The 22,139-nt window shown below is 42.4% G+C and overlaps 2 protein-coding genes and 1 non-coding gene across 5 annotated transcripts in view; 1 reads left to right on the forward strand and 2 right to left on the reverse strand.

The window, feature by feature from the left end:
- Positions 1-930: 930 nt before the first annotated feature.
- On the reverse strand, positions 931-11,386 carry LOC106814550 (centrosomal protein of 83 kDa-like). 3 transcript variants are annotated; one of them, XM_014818891.1, is made up of 16 exons: positions 11,241-11,386; positions 9,768-10,001; positions 9,320-9,470; positions 8,923-9,123; positions 8,215-8,362; positions 7,845-7,924; positions 7,332-7,466; positions 6,952-7,108; positions 6,611-6,755; positions 5,867-6,016; positions 5,215-5,449; positions 4,605-4,733; positions 3,823-3,923; positions 3,129-3,300; positions 2,773-2,838; positions 931-1,574 (listed from the first exon to the last, which is right to left on the reverse strand). In XM_014818891.1, exons 2-16 carry the CDS (start codon positions 9,977-9,979, stop codon positions 1,455-1,457), a joined length of 2,202 nt encoding a protein of 733 aa, XP_014674377.1. In that variant the 5' UTR covers positions 9,980-10,001; positions 11,241-11,386; the 3' UTR covers positions 931-1,454. The 3 variants fall into 3 exon arrangements, with proteins under 3 accessions (XP_014674377.1, XP_014674367.1, XP_014674359.1); XM_014818881.1 differs by having other exon boundaries at positions 2,773-2,841; XM_014818873.1 differs by having other exon boundaries at positions 2,773-2,847.
- Positions 11,387-13,288: 1,902 nt separating this feature from the next.
- LOC106814417 (twitchin-like) overlaps positions 13,289-22,139 on the forward strand; it is a gene marked incomplete in the record, with an annotated part of 15,206 nt that continues 6,355 nt past the window's right edge. The window contains 4 exon segments of the mRNA XM_014818735.1: positions 13,289-13,360; positions 19,689-19,896; positions 20,475-20,565; positions 20,717-20,799. Of these exon segments, the coding sequence (XP_014674221.1) occupies positions 13,338-13,360; positions 19,689-19,896; positions 20,475-20,565; positions 20,717-20,799 (405 nt within the window).
- On the reverse strand, positions 19,216-19,297 carry Trnas-gcu. Its single transcript has one exon. It is a non-coding gene; the product is annotated as a tRNA-Ser (tRNA).

A 22,139-nucleotide genomic window follows, 5' to 3' on the forward strand; every position in this document is an offset into this window, starting at 1 on the left:
TGATTCGCACACTTCACGTGCTCATGCATTGCCGCCCCCCCCAAAATAAAATCCTGGCTACGCGCCTGGCTGGGCAAATGGCCGGTTTTCAGCCTCGACTTTTTCACCCCCAAAAGCATAAAATATGATTATACGGCTATAATACGCGTTTTTACAGTCACACAAAGACACATACACAAACACTAACGGACGCGCACACGCAGGTATAGTCGCACGCACGCGTGCGCGTGTATTATAGGCGTAAATTCACATTTTGTGCCTCGGGGTGTGAAAAAGTTTCGGCTGAAATACGGCTATTTACCTGCAAAAGTTTTTCCATGCTTGACTGGTCGTGGGCGAAACCATCCGCGAGAGGGGAGTAAGGAATAAGTGATTACTTTTATTCACTGTTAATGTTACTGCCTGACACAGCAGATGAAAGGTCAGCATAAAGAACCGGCAACTGTTTTGTTTATTATCATTATTATTATTATTATTATTATGTCTTTATTGCATGTAATTCAAATACAAATACATGTACTGAAGACGTCTTTTTCATGGAGAAAAAATCTAATGAATGCAAGTGGTGTAGCATATAGCAGTTAAAATAATAAAATTTCTGAGTGATACAGTACATTGTATGATACATAGTTCAGAGTGTTACATGTTACATGACTGGGATATGAATCTACGTGAAGGACTATATTAAACGACTATTGTCTACGTGACTATCTGCTGTCGGCACTCGTGTAAAACAACTATTTTTACTTTATGAATGAATCTAAAGTATATATGATGACTCTAAAAAGGTAAAACTACTTGTCACAGATTGTCCTTGAAAAAACACATGTCCTTGAAATGTCCTTGAAAAAATAATTCGCCCTTGTGTGGGAACCATGTAGGAGGGAAACCATCGTTTCTGCACAAATTAAAATTAATAACTGAAGAAAATTTTAGGTAGGAAGACAGTAGGTTTATTTTGCATGCATATAAAAATTAAGATCTCCACTCTACCGTACAAAAAGTTGACACTGCCTACTGATGGGGCAGGGAACCAGAAATACAACATGTATACATACAATTTTTCTGCGTACAATTCATTCAGATATATGCTATATTAAATATGCACCTGGGCCATAGATGCAGTAAATTGAGATGTACCTGCATTTCAAGATATGATTCACAGGTAATAAAAAGGTAGTAAATACTTTATACTTTGATATTAACTACCAGAACACATTCTTTACGCCCACGTCAATTACACTAGAACATTAGCACAGTCGGAACAGTGATCGCCCCTTATTAGTTGATAAGGAAAACCAAAGTTCGTACTCACATAACGTACCTCAAAAAATAATACCCACCCGCAGCCCTTGAGGAAATAACATGATTGCTTGCCAGTCTATAGCAGCCGGTAGCAATAATTATCGTTGGAGAGTATTTGTTTAATCGTGCGTTTGCGACCGAGACGTGTGTCATGACGATCCCTCAATAGACTCGTCAGTATCTTCCTTGCTGTCATCCACAGGCTGGCTATCTGCTGGTAGCTTGCTCGTGGCACTTGCCAAGATTCCATCCACTCGCAACTGTTTGGCCTGCAATGACATGACATGTCATCAGAAGAAGAAAAAATTATTTAAAGGGATAGTAGCCTCTAGGATTTTACTGCATACAACTGTACTTACTGTATAACAAATCGTCTATACCCACACATTTGTTACCAGATACCTAATTTAATTGTTATAATTATTTACACATCAACGCTACGAAATTTGAACGGCGCCATGACACCCGCGACCGTGCTGCCACCCCGAAAAAGTTGCGTATTTGACAATTTATTTTGCAGGTTACAGACTGAGGGCTAATCACAAGTGCAATTATATTTATACCTAAATGCTATTTAACCGAACGATATTAATTTTAGGGCAAATTTATCCATATTATAACTGAAACTATATGTCGTTTATAAGATATTACAATCCTTTTGCTTTTAAATAAATAAATAAGAAACACCCTCGGTCTGTAGCCCTTGGCTGGAAAGTAGTTTTATGCAACTTATCAGATTGGGCGCTTTGAGTGGCGCCACCGTCGTTGTAATCAAACTGTAGTCGTTAGTTTTAAAACATTTTTTAATAATATTTCTAATGGTGATTGAACCATGAAACTTTTTATGTAGCGTAATTATAACCTAAATTAGCTGAAAATAACCCTAGAACCTAGAGTAAACGCTCCCTTTAAGTTAAATTTTTTATCTAATACATACTTGGGCTACGATAAGATTATATATATTAAACAATATAAATAAGTTTTAGTCGCTCCAGTCGTTTTAAAACCGTCACTGCCTATATGTGCATCGCTCACTCAAGGGATGTGTGTATGGGCTGGAAATCATGTAAAATACGGACCAATAGTGATGAGCTTACATAAACCAAGGAGCTAAATATAACCAAGAGAGGAAGCGGATTGGCTGTGCACTTTTTGCTTCAAGGGCGCCATCTATGGACCATAATCAGCTGAAACGGCTATGCAGACCGAACCCAGAGACAATAGAACACGAATTAATCTGTTCTAGGGTCTCTGCCAAACCCCAAATTTGGGCCAGATATGGCAGCGCTTCCTCTCCTTGTTATATTTAGCTCCTTGGGTTCACACAGTAGAGCTCGCGATGAGCAATGGCTAGACGCGAAACACAAATTCCGAGTCATAAGCTCCATAAACCAATCACTTCCGTGATTAGGATCATGTATGCGTATAGAGGATATAATTAAGGCAGCGACGTGCCGCGGTTCGTACCTGCACATGTTGAGCCTCCTCCACAGCATCCAACCTCTGCTGTAGAATGTCAAGGTCTTGCTGATGCTGCTGCTCCTAACAGAGAAGCTGAATTAGCATTGGCCTATAAACTATGAACCCGATATCGAAAAATAGAAGGGAGCAAAGGGGGTAATATCTAAACAAGCTGCAACGTGACTAGTCTATCTTGCACACGTTTGAATCACATGAGAAAAAATTGATTCGAAAATGTAACCTTCACGTCTATAATATCATAAAAAATCAAAATTTTTATTCGAAACTAAAACTCTTAGATTAACATCTTCGACACGGCTTTCCGTAAGTGGGTTGCATCGATCGCTCGCACGCGTGCGCACCTGCTGGCTGAAGCTGTGTAACGGAGCTTCAAGGTCGGTGACAAACGGAACAAACGTTTGGTCGCCGAGCGGCAAGGACGAGAGCAAGATTCCGCGAAATTCTCCGTGGCGACGTTGGATGTCTCGCAGCTGCTTCTTCACATGCAGATGCTCCTCCTGAGGGACGCTCTGTCTGCACGAAGAAGACAACCCCGCATGTTATCCACGATCTATTCCAGTGGTTCTTAATCTTTTTTTTCAGTCATGGACCCCTTTGAGAATCTGGTGAAAGCCACGGACCCCTCCCCAGAAAAATGCACAGAAGCACATAGACACAGAATTTTGCATGCGCCTGGTTCATGGACGCCGTGAAACCCATCCACGAACCCCATTTAGGGTCCGTAGACCACAGCTTAAGAACCCCTGGTCTATTCACACACGTGGTAACCTACCTACACACCACTACTCAGTCGACCGCATTATGATCAATAAGGTCTAAATATAAATATTAGTATTGTAATTAATATTAATAAAAACATAAAAATAAGCATTAGCATAAATATTAAGGTAAATGTAAATATAAATACAAATAAAAATAGAAATAGAAATGGAAAAATAAATACAAATATAAATATAAATATATATACAAATTTAAATGTAAATGTAAATAATCTAAAATATGGCTATCTAATCAGGGCATGTGGATAATGCTCACTTGAGGGCGCTGTTGTGAATCTCTAGCTCCTCCTTCTTCGCCTCTACCAGCTCCAGTTTCTCACGCAGGTGTTTCACCAGCTTCACGTATTTCTTCTTCTTCTGTGAGCAGGAAACAACAAAAATTATGTCGAGTGAGAGAGTGAATCAATTGATGCAGATCCTCGCCTCCTTTTTATATATATCTGCCTGGAGTGGTTGATCGGTAGCTCTAGCCAATAAGTATTGCGTTAGGTCGAATCTGAAAATGCTGCTTTTAATAAGAAAGTGCTGCAAAGTCTACAATATGGTGGGTACATGTCAAAAACATACAAATTAGTCTAGCTTGACTGACGTGTGAGAGTAAATTGCAACACCATGCAAGCTCACTACTTTAATCACGTTAATACAGTGACGCCAGCTGTATGAGCAAGATAGCCATACGCTCCTTCTAGATATTTGCTAGATCTATCAAGCTAGACCAGTTTGGATATAGTTTTAATGCATGCACATCAAATTGTCAACTTTGCTGCACTAACTTCATTACTAAACGCTATTTTTCGAATCGACCACAATGCCGATATGCTCTCAATCACTCGAGATGGATAAGTCAATTGAACCCAATACCATCCACACCCACCATAACCTACAGTAACCTAACCAAAAATCTCTGTCCTTCTGTTCCGACACATATTTCAAGAAACCAGAGACGACTGGCCGTTCGGTCGGTTCGATTCGCATCTACCCTCGCGACACAGCGATTCCGTGTTAACAGCCGACACACGGCGCAGCGAGGTATCTTACCTGCTTATTCTCGGACGTTAGCGAGTTGTAGCGTTCGTGCAGCTGTGATATCTGTGACTCCAGATCTTCCACCCTCTTGCGCCACTCCCCCTTCTCGGCCTCCCAGCCCGCGTGATGCTGCCGTGCAGCCTGCAGTAAGTAACAGAGAGTGTGTGACACTCCCTATGCACACCAAACACACACAGAGAAAGAGGCGGAAAAATATGAAAGAGAGAGCGAGCAAGACAGAAAGAGGAAGACAGGGTGGAGAATTTAAAAAATTATTTTTAAAGATTAAATCCCTTCCTGTGCCTATGTGGCGCATAGAGCGGTGCCTATCTCCGTTTCCTTAAGCCGAGGCCATGCAGCTGCTTTCACAGTAAATACTACAGTAAGGGGTTAGTTAACTGGTAGCACTGTGAGTTAACTCTCCACACTCTATCTCTATTTGTGGAGAGAGCTAAGCAGAGAAGCAGTGTTTATCATTTTTCAAGTCTTTGGTAAGACCCGGCCGGGAGTCGAACCCCCGACCTTCTGCATGCGAGGCGACCACTCTACCATTCAGCAACGCTAAAGGTTGAACTCATTATAATTCATTATAAGCTAAAGGTTGAACTCATACCAGCCTCACCTGCTCAGCAGTGTCCCTAATTCGCATGACCTCCTCCGCAGCCGACTTCAATTCGGCGTTGAGTCGGGCGATGGTGCCCTTGAGGGTCCTGTTGGCCGCTGCAAGGTCATCCTCGGATGTGTGAAGGTCTCGCAGTTCCGTCTCCAGCTGCGTGATCCGATGCTGCGCCCCCTGGTGGTCTCTTATTTCCTGCTCCAGTTTGGAAATCGATAGCTGGAGCCGCTTCTCTCGATCCCTGCAAATGCAAAACAGATAATGCGGGTGTGTGCCAGGCCGCAGAGGCGCGTGTGAATGTGAGCAAAGCTAGGAACACACAGAGATGGGTCAGCCAGTGGTACACTATAAAAGGCATACACAGTGTAGTTAGTCTAGATAGAAAAACATTCACTACAAAACAACAAGCATTTGCTGAATCAGTAGATGATTTTTTAAGTAAGTAGATTCTTACTCATGTTGTCTAAGAATTTATCGCACAGAGAGAGAGGACTTCTGATGTTCAGTAAAATTATTGGATGAAATGTTTACAGCAATAATGTGTTCATGCAGGACATGCCATGGTAAGAGTTCCCCATCTTACAACGTAGAGGGTGAAACCTTTATAACGTTCACCCTCCACATCCTCTCACGCTCTCCCCTCGCAATGTGACCACACCTCAATGCTGAGCATTCCTTCTCCTGCTGCTGCCTCTCCCTGCGGTACTGCTCCTCAAGCTTCTCTGCCTTATCATGTGAGGAAGAGGCTGTCTGGCTAGCATCGACCCTCCTCCTCTCAGCCTCCTGCAACTTGCTCTCAAGGTCCAACCTGCAAGTGTAACCCACAGTGTTACAATCATACTGTTACTACACATTACACATACAGCATTTCTAAAAGGTGGTTTCCATGTGAGATTTTACGCATAGATGACGCGTCAGCGAATAGAAGTATTAGTGAGTGATGCAGATCTATGCAATATTCTAATTACTATGTATTCAGATTTTTGGCAAAAAGGTGGTCAGCACTTTAGGTCGTCGTTTCACTGGGTTAGTTGTTAGGACTTTGGTGAAAAATTCTGACGCCATGTTGGCAATGTACATTGCAAAGTATATAACTGTTATATAATTGCTGTGTGTAAATATGGTTCAACGTTTTCATTCCTCTAGGAATGAAGAGGGGAAGACCAGTAAGGCAGATAAGGTCTATGTCCCCCTGACCTCTGTTTGACCTGGCTCGTTTAGCTATTTCTGACTAATATATATATATATATATAATATATAATATATATAGGGTTAGGGTTAGGGTTAGTGTTAGTCAGAAATAGCTAAACGAGCCAGGTCAAACAGAGGTCAGGGGGACATAGACCCTACGAGCACCAGTAAGCACACGCAAACACACAGGGGCGAGATGTTATCCTCATACTTGTCATTCTCCAGCTGTGCAACCTTGCTCCAGCTCTCCTCCTGAGTGGCCTGCACCCTTCTCTCAGCCTCCCTCTCCTTCTCCACTAGCTGCTGCTTCTGCATTGCCAGCGATTGTCGGGCAACATCCAGTTCTCCTGTCACGCCTGCGGGTGAAATTTAAGAATAGCTGAATGAAATCTGCTCTAGGCACATAAAGCCACGGAATGACGAATTACGAACGAAAAAAACATTTTTCATAATTACTACCACAATCGGCAGACTTAGGTTCAGTCACGTATTTGAGAGGCAGTTACGTCCACACGAGCGAACGCAAGCCTTCGTGCAGACAAGCTTGCACACCTTCTAGATTGTTGGAAAGAGCATCACACTCGGTCTGTAGGCTTCCTTGCTGCCTCAGGTTCTCCATGCGCAGGTTTGCCACCTCTAGCTTGCTATCGTGCTCTAGTTGCTCCAGCCTATGTCTTGTGTTTGCCAGCTCCTTTTCCAACTCGTGCAACTGCCACAGTATATACAAGGTAAACACATAAAACAGGATAAACACATATAACAGGGTCAGATAATACACCAGCACCGTTATTTCACGAATGCATTCTGTAATTCAGTGTTCACCTATCGGTCGTCGTGTAAATATAAATGATCATCTCTGATCGGTAGAAATGTGGCTGGTCTGAATGAATTCATGTGTTCACATGCTGATCGAGCTAGGCTAGCACGGATACCTTCGTATGTAGCTGCTCGTGTGTTTCGTGTACAGAGGCGACCTCTGCCTGTAGCCGTTCGACGTGCATCTGCAGGGATTCCTTCTCTGTCTGCAGGGTCTTGATATTGCCAATGTACTCTGATACTTGCTTCGCCTGGAAAAGTACACCGATGATAGAGAATCCATTATGAGCGTTAGTGCTTCTCATACACTATTAGCAAGATCATATATGTATGCTATATGTATATACTAGTAGATACATACTAGTATAGATATTTTCACGCCATTAACATATCCTTGCACAAGCACAAGCAATTATAGATGATATGTAACATTCCCAACTACTGCGACTTATAATGTAGCATACATGGATAACCAATTTTGACCAAAATCTTTGAAAAGTATGTCAAATAAATTATTACAGCTAGCCAAACTGATAATACTCGGTTATATTCAGCATTAAAACCTGGTCAGGAGTGGTAAGAATAGATCGTACATATAAACAAGATATCAATATTGTTGTTTGGCTCACCTGCAACCTAGCAACATGGCTAGACTGTAGTCCCATGTGCTCACGCTGTGCATTTATCTCTTCCAACTCCGTCAGTAATCCTACGGTAACAAACACATACGGTATGGGACAAAAAATACTTCGGCTGACATTACCCATGACTTAGAATGAGCAAAGCTGCTCGTACATTCAACCCACTTGCTGACAGCATCAAGGTAAATGAATACTATTAACTCTGCCTTCAGGCATTATAACTCTCAGCAGAGCCACCCGTAACTTGTGTGTCTCGATTATTATCCCTAGTAACCATCCTGTCCCAGAGTAACAGCCGCAGAAGCAACCGAATATGATCTCGCATTATCCTCGGCAGCCGGCACGCGTGGTTACTGACCTTTGACCTTCAGATGTAGTTGGGCATTGTCACGCTGGAGAGTTCGCACGCGCTGCGCGTCGTGGCTTGTGTCGACCGACCGCCGTGACGTCCACGCCTCCCTGTCCTTACGCAGGCCGCCTACCTCCGCACCGTGACGCATCTTCATCTGCAGGAAAAACAACGTGATGACACCATCTTCTTCTGGCAGCAGTGCACGAATCGTATGCGCAGAGACGCACATTCCTGCATAGTAGTACTGTGCTCTGGGAGGATAACCTGATGCTTATATATGCAGAGATGCACATTCCTGCAGTCTTAGCCCATTCGGGAAGTATCCAACTTATACATTCAGGGCTGCATCCTGGCAGAGTATTATCTTTTTCTGGGAGGAGTACCTGACTCTTACATGCAGTCTTCCATTCGTTCCATTCCATAATCTGGTTCGTACAGCGTTTTTTATTAATAATTTATTCCGTTGTGCACAGCTAGGTAGAATGTGGGGGTAGTCAGACCTTAGCAAATAAATAGTAAAGATGGCTTGATCCAAGGTCGAGCCCTGCTGAAAGCATTGACCTTACAAACAATCAACTCATCTTTAGCATATATGTACATATCAGGGGTTAATAATGACAAATTATTGTCATTTGTCATTATAACACCCTGATACGCATCACAGCCCGAAGCCGTAATCGCACATAGCAATGTCTGGATGTATTTTGCGATTACCTCTTCGATGACTCGTTGATGTTCAGCCTGCTGATGCTCGTACTCAGACTTCAGGAACGACAATTCGTAGCGAAGCTTGTTGCACTCAGTGCGCCACCTATCCTGCTCCTTCTCCAGCTGTGAGCATCGCACCTTGTACGGTTCCTCCAGCTCATCCTTCAGGTTTCCTTTGATTAGCTCAAGCCTTTCCGGTGTCACAGCCTGCAAAAAAAAACGTTTTGTGTCGCAATAAAGTATCACGCAGCTTGTGCATTACGTAGAAAAAATGCGTTTTTTAAATTATTATATTTTTGCTATGCGTGTTACATCTACGTGTGTGAACCACGTTTTGTTTATGTAATGTACCACCATAATTTGCCACAGTTGCTACAATCCACAAGCGTACATCTGTTTATACCTGAGCTTTTAACCGAGTGTTTTCAACATTGCTCTCAGTCAAATTCTTCCTGAGTTTTTCGATCTCTCTCTTAGATTCCTCTGCCTCTCTGCTGTGTTTTTCGAGATTACTTGTTACTTCATGCTGAAGTTGGACATGTTCATTCTGCAATCTGTAACATTAATCATATCACTCATGCAATGACATGGTTTAACTCTCATAAACGAACATCGAAATCAATCTCATTCACTAATGTAGTAAGCAATTATCTGTTCTTGTCAGGTTCAGAATTCATCATCAAACTGTCAAATGCCACAATGTCTAAATAATAATATTTAGCAGTTTTAAATTAACAGCTCCTAAATGCACTGATAGATTTTCAAATTTGCATTTAATATTTTTATTAGTTGAAGCCCCTGATTTTCAGCCCTAAATGTAGATGGCATCTAAATATAACTTGTACATGTACCTTTGATGTTCTGTTTTCAAGGTCTGATAATTGGTTTTGTGCCGCTCACTTCGCATCTTCTCATCTGCCAGCATCTTATGAAGCTCAGTTTCCCGTGCAAGGCGAGGCAACTCAGCAGCATTGCTGCCCATTGTTAATGTTGGAACAATGGGTGGGACGCTCCAACCATCAGGCATCGTAGTCTTTGACGCCTCTTTTTCCAATGATGCCATTTGGCTGATTACACTTTTCTAACTGGAATGAGAATGCATAGTCAACAGCTGCCTCTTTAATTTAATAAGTATTTGCTGTTAATATTCATAGTATTAAAAACTAATGCATTTCATTCAAGCCTAGTAGTGCTATTACTAGGCTTTATGATACACCCGACAATATAATATACTTCGGAATTTGCATAAAGGTGTGTTAAGACTTAAGGATGCTACGTATACACCGCACTAAACCGTTAAATACATGGATAAAATATTGTAACCTAACAGAACCCACAACCTTCTCTCGCGTTAAGGATCGTTCACAGTTTCGTGTTACGGTAAGTACTATCCGTATTACTTTGTAGTCACTGCCTTGTAGTTGTAACATTGACATTGTCATTTCTACTTCTACTTCTATACTGGACAGTCCGTAAGGAATAAACGTCCAGGGCTATAGCTAGCCATGGGGTGTGACCTAGCTTGGGTAAAGCTAGGTAGTTAGCCTTTTAGCCTAAAGGGTCATCGTAAAGATTAGACTACAACGTCCAAGGAAATAAGTTTCAAATTGTCAATTTTAACTAGATAAGAAGGAAGATAATTACTTAAGATTCAAGATTCAATATGTTTATTTTGTGCATAAGTCGTGTATATACAGTGTACAGCGGCAAATAGGAAATATACAAGTCAAGTTAATCTAGTTTACAAAGGAAGCACAGGAGTGGCGAAAGAACCCGCAGGTTAGATTTTAGGAAGGAATACTTAGTATGGAATGATGTAAAAAATAAAAAACCTACACTTAAACTTTTGATCGAAGACTGAAAATAAAATGAGTACGGTATTACCCATTGCGTACTGTATTGTAGACATGAAGAATTGTGGGATGTCTTCTAGCTAGACTAGGGACTTATTGCTTGGGCTGAGAGGGTCTATGTCCCCCAAAGTACTGCCGGAACGTACCCTGGTAGTGGTACTATCTAATATGCCGGACCGTACCTCGCCTACTCCACCAACGAGTCTAGGGAGTCGCCTACGCCTACTCCCTAACCCTAACCATATCAGATAGTTACCAGGGTACGTTCCGGTATACCGGACCGTACCCAGGGTACGTTCCGGCAGTACCCTGGGGGACATAGACCCTATGAGCATTGCTTGGCTATGCTGTAGTGTAGTAGGGAGTGGACGGCCAGATTCGCCGGACGGCCACAGCACTGCAGCCGTGCAGGCCAGCCAGCTTTCGTACTATCACGTATACATGTTACATATTATAAAACCTCACACTTACTTCATCATCAAATTATTGGAGACCTAGCAACTACGCAATGCTCCAATAATTATTTAAATCAAATGCTACTAAAAGTACTAGTACATTCGCATTTCATCATGTTTGAACAGCGTTCTATGTTGGTATTTACATTCAAAACATGTTCTTATATCGCTGTGAATTGTGGGAAAAGTGCACGTTTTGCCATCTAGTGATCATCTTTGTAAATAATCAACGCGATTACTGATCCGCATAAGAGCAAAGGCCAATATAATTACAATATATTATATTCGGTCATCGGAATCGTTATCCAAATAACAGGAGGGGAACAGGGTGAAGCATTCCCAACATCCCAGGTAAAAAATACACTTATACACGGTCTAGGCGGTGCCAGTGTAGAATAGTTTACTACCGGGTAAAAGTCACCCAGGTGGTGTGTACTCATTTATCTAAATTTCACTCATCTACTACCATTAAATAAATGAGTAAATAAATAAACAAACACATAAATTAATAAAAATTAATAACGAGATTTTGTGAACATTCGTCTCTATCACGTTTCCGTCAGAATAAGTGTAAGTTTATATTAAAATTAAAGGGACTACGTCACGAATTTTCTATGGTAAAATTTGTAAAAAAAAATTGTAAACTAACGGGTTTGTAAACTAACGGGACTAAACAAATCGTCAAATTCTTACCTGATAAGATTGTTTCTCAACTAGTTAAAAATCCGAAAAACCTGGACGATTTCAATTTATGTTCCCAACATTAATTGCTTGCTATGGGCTATGTATGAGTCACGAGTGTATATGTTCACATCGAAAAATATAGTAAAATAGGAAGTATAATGCAGCAATTAAACCATAAAAAGTGAACCAGAATTACTTATATTTTGTGAAAATGTGGAAATGTTTTTTTTATTTTTTACTATTTACGGTGACGTAATCACTTTAAGTGGAAGTAGAAAGAACTGCTTTAATTAGGACCGTCATTTAACTTAATTTTAATTCGGTGAATTATCGGCGCGTTAATATTAAATTCCGAATTTTTATGAAGCCGTGCGATGCGTCCGTCTATTGTTGTGCACACGACCCCCTAGCCTGCTTAATACGTGTTTCACTGCAGGAACTCAGACTTCCTACATAAGGTCGGGTGCTCATCATAGAAGAAGAAAACAAAAAAGGAAAGCACAATTCAAACAATACCCATTTATTTAGTACAAATTAGTGTATACGTTTCTGTATCACGAAGCCTGTAATGAACCTACCAGAGAGTCGCCATTTCTACAGTATTTTAAGAAATGCATCGGCTCAGTGCGTAAGCATCCCTCGGTCGATATATTTTATTCATGATCAAAGCAATTTTATTAATAATTAAAACTCTGCAGAAGTATGCTTCATGTGAGCCTAGAAAATATGCGTGTTTTTATCCGTCGTCGCAGATTTCCAATCGCCAGGCGTCGCCACAAGCATAACAGCATTCTAAGGCTTCATGTGGTGATTGAATCGTACTCAGTGTATCATCCATCACACCTGCCCTTGATCACGACACCGCTGAAGCTGAAGCAAGGTAAGTAGAAACGCTGCAAATTCACATTTCGCTCATTAACACTTTACCGCGCAGCCCCGTCTTTTTTCGGCGTCAAAAACAAGCGGGTTACCAGCGATATGTCTCTTATACCCACAGCTTAATTAAAAGTATATATATATATAGGAGCTTTCTATAATCGTGTGTTTTCTTCCATATTTGTAGATAATATATATATATTATCAGGAGTCATTATCAGTTTATTAGTTATTATCATTTGTCATTATTAACTCCTGACATTATATATATATATATATATATATATATATATATATATAGAGAGAGAGAGAGAGAGAGAGAGAGAGAGAGAGAGAGAGAGAGAGAGAAAGAGAGAGAGAGAGAACTATAAGAAAGCGTTTTAGAAACACACCCAACACGAATATAGTACTACGTATAGATACGGAGGAAGTGCGTCCCTGTACATCCGCGTATCCATATCCTCTATATTTTGCACAGAGTCATCAGTGCTAGTTTCCAGTCACGCCGCGTCGACTACACCGGTGTAAGCTGTCAAGCTGTCAACGCCTCGAAATGGGGGACCAGCCAGATGCTGCGTGAGTATATGTAGAATTAAAGATTCATAGAATATGTAATAATTTCCATGTAGTTACATTCAGTCAAGCGGGCTTACCATGCAGAAGTTTATTTATGAATTATACTTTCACGCAAGCCGTACCTTGTATAAATAAATAAATAAATAAATTTATTTATTTATTTATATATTAAATGTGCATATATATATATATATATATATAATATAGTATATATATAGTTATATATATATTATGTAATGACGGAATACCAACACCGACGTACACTATATATGTAGTTGTTTAAGGCGCTTAATTTTGTTACTGTTTGCTATTGAATTGGCGTTTTTTTTTATTGTCATCATCGTCTAGTCAACTAGTGGCATCTTAGAGATTAATCTATAGACTCTCTGATCTAATTCGTTGGCATATGTACTCAATACCGCACTAGTATCCCGTCTCATCTGGTTTGTGGAAAAGTACGGGCGATTTTAGCTGAGATATATATGATGTGTTCAACAGTGTTGATCGAAGCCGGCGTTATTTAGTTAGCGTGTGACGAGTGAATGTGTATCTACGCCTTCATCATGCTTTATGAAGCAATATGTGTCACTGCTATGATATCACCACATTTATTACGCGTATATGTATATGTGTGGCGTGGTGTGTGTACTTTGCAGCGTGTTGGGTGTGGGTGTATATGTATGTGTGGTGTGTGGCGTACATGCGCGGGCGCGCGCATGTGTGTGTGTGTGTGTGTGTGGTGTGTGTGTGTGTGTGTGTGTGTGTGTGTGTGTGTGTGTGTGTGTGTGTGTGTGTGGCGTGCGCGCGCGTGTGTGTTAATGTATGTACCAGCTAGGTATACTGTGCGTGGTCCGTGTGTATGTGAGGCGGGCGCTTATAATTTCGTGTAGACGTGCACGCTTGTGGGGGCGTAGTAACTCATTTACGACGTGTATATAAACCGTAAATTTTCTTATCGGCTAAACAAATCGCGATAATGTAGGACTTATAATTAATTAAGCAATAGAAGCTCGTATGCTAAACGTTCTTATAACATACGTGAGCGTAGTGTATTGATAAACAACAATTAACTTTTAATAGTATATATATATATATATAGGCAAAATGTCTTCTATTATACTAAAATATTATATATACTCATCTATATTTCAAGTAAAATGTATTGATTAATAAGTTTTTGGGCTGGTATAATGGCTCACACACACACGGCGCCGTCAGTCATCACGACCAAATGACCTCATTTCATCTTACGGCATGGTTGATAGTAAGTGTGTGGGGGTGTGGGGGGCGTTGCTTCGACCACCCCGCGTCTTCGCAGCAGTGGTCTGTCCGCGCGCGTATTTACACGCCAGGTATATCTAACAAACAAGCCGCCCTTCGACTTCGTACGACTTTTTCTGTTTAAACTCGTCGGTCCATTAGTCCCCGCGTCTCCGCGGTGTACGCCGACTATGCCCGCTATAAAAGGCCTAGCCTCCCTGACCGAAGGTCTCATCCTGCGTCCTGCGGCCAGACCTAACTGATCTTGGTTCTTCTCCAGTAAACAGCCATCATGTCGGACAAATCGGCGTAAGTACACGCATTTCTACGTATAGCCTATATATATATATTATATATATCCATGCATGCAGTTTGCGTAGTCAAAACATTGAGCCGTGCTGTCGTATTTATATACGTTACTGTATTTATATTGTTTAATGTATTTAGCTGTAAAGGGTGAAGAATATCACAACTTGCATTGACTCTCATGCAGCGTGCGCGCGTGCGTGTACGAATGTGCGTGCGCGTGCGTGCACGTTCAGTAGATAGATAGGACGAGCAGGATTAGAAACCAACATACAGTCCGCGCGTGTTTGGTCTACTCTTAGTTCATTCTTCAATAGCGAGTGCGAAACGGAAGAGAGTGCGGGAGGACGCGAACACCAGAGAGAACGAATGGGTAAGGCGTGAAAAGAAGAGAGGTTATATTATAAGAGCAATTATACAAGAGAGAGAGAGAGAGAGAGAGAGAGAGAGAGAGAGAGAGAAAGCGAGAGAGAGAAGAGAGAGGCGGAGAGAGAGAGAGAGGAGAGAGAGCGAGAAAGAGAGAGAGAGAGAAGAGCGAGTGAGTGCATAACCCCAGTGTGCATGAAAGATATAGAACGAGGGGTGAGAAGAGAAGAAAATCCAATGTAGAAACGCGCATTGGCTATGGCTATTGATCTCTCAATAGGTTTGCGTAAAATCGATTGTTTCTAATACGTATAGTTGCCATTTCTTTCCAATTTTTCCTCCCTCCTAACTCCATTACTACATTATTATTAACCGCGACTTATACATCATGTAAATCATGTAGTTATATCCGCCCTGCCATTGACATATTTGATATCGGTAAATTCTTCGATGTAAATGGACCTTTTTCATTTCTGAAGCCGCCCTTGCGAATATCATTTGTCGGCCTAGTTGGCCTTTATGACTGTTGAGAATCGCCGCTAATCCTTCATGCAATGCTCAGGTCTGACTCTCGCCTCCTTCTCCGCGTAAAACATACTGATTGAACCATACGGTTAAGTTAGCAATCAATCCCAGAGGCACGTGAATAATTTAGCGTCTAAACATTCTATAATTGATAGACAACACGAGCAGTGCAATTACTTTAATAGCTAGTTCATTTAGCGTTTGAGCTCGTAGCCGATTGTTGGATCAGCAATCAGGAACCTTCCAGGCGAGTTCCGGGCGTGTACGAGTATAAAGTTAAAAAACACAGCAGTGAATTAAACTAGCGCGGGTGCCGGAATGCTAACGTCTTCTACTTATTCTTCTTCGTCGTCATCCGCATTCTCTTCCTCTTCTTCCTCCCCTTTCTTCGCCGTCTCCTCTTCTTCCGGTTCCTCCCCTCCTCCTCTTTTTCCTCTTCCTACCCTTCTCACCATCTTCATAATTTTTCCATCTTTTTCTTTTTCTTCTTCTTCTGCTTCTTCTTCTTCTTCTTCTTCTTCATTTTCTTCTTTTTCATGTTCTAGCTCTTTTTCTTCTTATTCTTCTTTCTAGTCTAGAGTGTGCTAAAAGTCCTTATTTTACATTCGTCGCGTCTGTCACAGGACTGACGACAGCTAAGCCTTCGTGAATGACTTAGCGAGTTTTGACGAGCTAGGATTGACTTTCGGCAGATATTAGACGATCCCGCGCATTGCTATCACCACTAGACTGATTTATTATATTATTTATGATTTATTTTTATTTTGTTTGTTTTATTTATACGTGATTGGCGCTGATTGGCTAGACGTTGTGCACACATGGCTAGCACACGTACACACACGCACGCACGCGCGCGCACAAACACACCCATGCACACAATACACTCCCATATATATATATATATATATATATGCTCTCTTAGCTCTATAGGCAATCGTAAGGAGGAGTTCTACAGCGCCACGCTGTCACGTACAGCTAGGTTAGTGCTGCATTACTCGTCTGTTTCCGTCTCCAGGTCCTTTATCGTCGTCCCATCACCCTTTTTTATCGTCGTTTTCCTGCATACGCCCATCCTACCGTCTACACACACATGCGAGTTTTTTTCCAAGCACTGTGGTTCGCATCCAAGGTGATATCTAGCCGAACGTAACAATCCCGTATAGGGGCGCGTATGCTACGGTACCCAGGGTTGGGCATGCATGCACACGGCTCCGTGCACCGTGGACCTTTTCACGTGTACGCGTATAGCTCCGTAAGGGGCTCGTCTGAGTACATTGTCGTGCACGCCATTGTCCGACGTCACGGCTATTGATCACGAAGACACGGACCGTACAAAGCATGTTGTCACGTAGCTGAACGGCTTTGAATGGATTGCTCCCACCGCCTGCCCCGCCCCAGCGACTGACGGTACTTCCGGTGGCGTTCAATTCCGCAGATGCGGTGGGAAGGAACGCGTACAGTAGTACCAGAAGTGAATAATGAAAAATATGTCATTATATTCACTCCTGGTAGTATGCTTGAGTGGTAGTGGTCGTGTGGGGCGGAGGGGAAGGGTTGTAACAAACACTTTAGGGTACGACCACCCTGATGCTGCTGCTGTGCACTGAGCCGCCCATTCTCCAAACCCTCGGTAAACGCGTTAGACACGCGATGTCAAATGCAGGCCATTCAGAGAAATGCTGCATAAACGCATCGGTAAGGTTATATCAGCAGATCAATGTGGTTAGAGTCAATATGTAGACATTTATATGTTACGCTGAAAATTTTCATCTTAGTTCACACTGATTTTTTTATTATGAAACCGGCCGTCGTCTATTCGGATTAAAGTTCTTCTATAGCGAATGGCAATCAATATGGCTCTCGCGTTGACGGTTGGAAACGTCTGGGACGTGAATTGTTGATTCGCTCAATAATTAATAATAAATTTGTCGTGCCTCTAGTTTTTCTTTGGCGTTTGATGGAGTTTTCTCGAATAACAGTGAGCGCCAGTGCGCAGACACAGTACGGCATTATTAATCGTAAGCTGATAACGCTTTCAAATTAAATTTCACCGCATTAATAATTAAACGTGCTAATTCGTGTTCGTTAATTATTCATGCAGTGGTGGTGCCAGCCGAGACCAGCGGCTCCGTGTTGTTCTTGTCATGCTGCTATGCGTGCGTGTCGGCGCGCGTGCGTAATTGTAGGTAGCAATAAGCTAACCAAACATCGTGTAAAAATTACTTAACCAAAAATTATTTCGCATAGAAAAATCGTTAAACGTGCGCCTTTTTTCGTACCGATCTTGTTATCAAATATATAGGATAAGTCAAAATTTAATCTAGGATTATTAGCAAATTTTGCATGCTACACATTTATAGAGATTTAGATCGATCTAGATTTGTTCGTGTCTCGCAAATGATTTGGAGGCAGAGAGGTGTAGTCGTGAAACAAATGCTGTAGGAATACGCTATACGAATATTTAAAGAGGTTTTACATTATTAACTCGCTCTGCAAATAATTAATAGCGGATTGGTCCGTTCCTCTATCATGGAATCGTGGATGTGTTTTTGATTGATTTGGCTAAAACCATGCATCATAGTTAATATGATGGATTGTGTAAGAAGTCAGAATATTAATTCTTTCTTGATGCGAAATGTCGCATTATATTCATTAACTATACTGGCTTTCAGTCGAGGACTCGCCAATACAGACAAATCTGCGGGTAACACATAAGTAGAATCGTATTGACTGTATAGAGGCCTCGTATAACAAGTCCGTGATACCAACGAGTTATTATGACGAAAACTATTAAATGTGTAATTTCATGCCGAACGTGTCGAAATGACATTGAAGGTGTTTCCCACCGTGATACACGCATATGATGTGTTTATTATTGAATGATTAATCGAAATTAGATTAGAGCGGAATTCGTATTTCATTTTTGTTAAAAGAGTGCCGCATTTATAAATTATAAATAAATATCTACCATAATAAATTTCGACAAAAAAAATCACGCCACTGGCAAAGTACCGCTATTTACCTCGTGAGCTATACCGCAGTAACTCGCACCGATAGCCACTCTCAATGTCCTGTAGACACGCAAAGTTATCAAGTGTATTTACCTTCGGATAACGCATATTTAGATTAGCTAACCGCGCCTAGATGTTTAAAAGGTTAAAACATGTACGGGAGAGAGAGAGGGGGGGGGGATGGGGTGATAGTCGCCAAAATAAATCACTCGAATGTATCTCATATAGCAGTAGCCGATAGATCGAGGGCGTTACACGCGCGGCCTGTACGGATGGTTATCGGTACGTGTACGTATACGCGGACGTACGGATATTACAATATATGCGCACAATAAATCCGTGTTAAATTGGACCCGAATGAGCGAGATGTTAAGCAAAACCTTGTAGCGACGAGGATGGGATTCGAACCCACGCGGGCAGAGCCCAATGGATTAGCAGTCCATCGCCTTAACCACTCGGCCACCTCGTCCTCTATCTGCAAATGTGCTCGCGGCGACTGGTGCTTCTAATCGAAGCCAATTACAATAAGCGAACGTGACATGTATCTACGTAATCTAGGATATAAATATCGCCGATATATCGCCGTGATTTTCCAACACAACAACAACAACAACAACAACAACAACAACAACAACAACAACAACAACAGCAGCAGCAGCAGCAACTGCAACACGACCACTACCACCACCACCACCACCACCACCAACAACAACAACAACAACAACAACAACAACAACAACAACAACCGAGAGCCGATAAAATAGAAGTAAGAATCGAGGAGGTGACATCGACTCGATGAGATATCATTCACGCAATGCGAAATACTGAATCGCGACATTTCCCCCTCTTTGCCGTTGCAGACCAAAGTTCTTCAAGGATCCTGTCATGCGTGACGAGAGTGAGAGGATGGTGATGGTGTGCGCTATCACCGGCAAGCCAGAGCCCAAGGTGACGTGGCTGCACGGGGAGCACGAGGTGAAGAAGGACAAGAAGGTCAAGATCGACAAGGACAAGGAAAAGGACAAGGAAAAGGGAGAGACCTACTGGGAGCACACACTCGTGATCATGGTAAGTACGCGCAAATGTAAGCAGTCCAGTTCTACATACCCCTAGCTGACCGGTCTGTACAGGGAAACCTTTATATAACGGCCACTTTCAGGAACCGACAGAAGGGTACCTCATAGACACGTGTCCGCTCTGTAGGAGTGGTTTCACTGTGTGACTGCAGTCAAGGAAACGCCAAAACGTCATTTGTAGACATGTGTTCGTTCTATGTAATGGATAATGAACCCGGGTTGAACTGCATATTAACATGCGTTCTGCCGCCCCTGTGATTTACGTACGTTGCATATGTACGTAGTGAATGCCAACCAGTACAGCTTAACATGTGCCAAGATAGAATTATAGATGTGTGGGGGATTCACCTGCCGGATGCTGGCGTCCCAACACGTTAGAGATCATAGACACCATGTAGATTGAGAGGTTAAAATGCAACAATAAGGATGGTGGCTGGTGGAAGATGTTGGGCAGTAGAAACGATGGCTCACGTGGGTGATCGCACGTACGTACGTTCTGAGCAGTGATACTCGTGGTGTGAGAATTCCGCGTGTTCTATTACATCGCTGTTGCTATTGTCTCTCCCGTAGGAACCAAAGAAGGAGAATGCCGGCAAATACAAGTGCGTGGCGAAGAACGAGCTGGGAGAGCTGACAGCCAACTTCACTCTGAGCATTGGCGGTAGGTGACACCACTGTCGTTGGGGGAGGGGGGTATGTGGCGAATACTACACTTCATATGCGTTTGATTCGAATTGATTAATTGGTTGTTCATCGATGATGCTGTGTGATATGTGCACGTGTGTGATGTACGCACACACTTGTTTTGGCAGCGCCTGACGGGTCCGGTGACATCACCCCAGAGTTCGTCGGCAAGCCAGAGATCGTTCAGGGAGACAAGAAGATTACGCTGCAGGTAACGGTGGTGAGAGAGAGAGAGAGAGAGAGAGAGAGAGAGAGAGAGAGAAAGAGAGAGAAAGAGGGAGAGAGAAGGAGAGAGAGAGGGGGAGAGCGAGCGAGAGGCAGAGAGATAGAGAGAGGGAGAGAGAGCGAGAGAGTCGTTCTTATACGTTCAAACTGGAGCCGGGCAGGCTGACAGCACGTGTGCATGGTAAAATCTGTGATCTACATGCTTCACTTCGCTCACAGCATCACGCCACAATTCCCAGCTATGCTAATGTATGGGCAAATGGCGCTGCGACGTAGGTCGCCGTTGACTGCCAAGATAATATTTTTCGGCCGTTCTTATACGTTCAAACTGGAGCCGGGCAGGCTGACAGCACGTGTGCATGGTAAAATCTGATCTACATATACTTCACTTCGCTCGCAGCATCGCGCCACGATTCCGAAAAAATTCGCGCCACGCTAAGCTGCTTATCGTGGGTTTCCTTCATCGTCGCTTCGTGATTACGGCCTATCCCTTTGCGATATTATCATCGGCGACGCGGGCGCTTGTTTACATTTGTGCGCACATCCTGTATTCTAAAAATTCCTACACAGGTGTTGGCTCATTACATACTTTACCAATGAACATTTTTTTAATTAACTACTACTACATATTAACGGAGCCCTGTTACACGAGTACGAGTACGTATAGCTCTAGTACTATAGCCCTTCGCTCCTTCCTCCTGCGACGGCTAGAGACTGTATATATATATATAGGCAAAATGTCTTCTATTATACTAAAATATTATATATACTCATCTATATTTCAAGTAAAATGTATTGATTAATAAGTTTTTGGGTGGTATAATGGCTCACACACACACGGCGCCAGTCCAATCACGACCAAATGACCTCATTTCATCTTACGGCATGGTTGATAGTAAGTGTGTGGGGGTGTGGGGGGCGGTTGCTTCGACCACCCCTCCGTCTTGCAGCAGTGGTCTGTCCCGCGCGTATTTACACGCCAGGTATATCTAACAAACAAGCCGCCTTCGACGTTCGTACGACTTTTTCTGTTTGAACTCGTCGGTCCATAGTCCCCGCGTCTCCGCGGTGTACGCCTACTATGCCGCTATAAAAGGCCTAGCCTTCCTGACCGAAGGTCTCATCCCTGCGTCCTGCGGCCAGACCTAACTGATCTTGGTTCTTCTCCAGTAAACAGCCATCATGTCGGACAAATCGGCGTAAGTACACCGATTTCTACGTATAGCTATATATAGTTATATATATCCATGCAGTTTGCGTAGTCAAAACATTGAGCCGTGCTGTCGTATTTAATATACGTTACTGTATTTATATTGTTTTAATGTA

Source organism: Priapulus caudatus, unplaced genomic scaffold, assembly GCF_000485595.1.
Source record: "Priapulus caudatus unplaced genomic scaffold, Priapulus_caudatus-5.0.1 Scaffold26, whole genome shotgun sequence".
Lineage (NCBI taxonomy): Eukaryota > Metazoa > Priapulida > Priapulimorpha > Priapulimorphida > Priapulidae > Priapulus > Priapulus caudatus.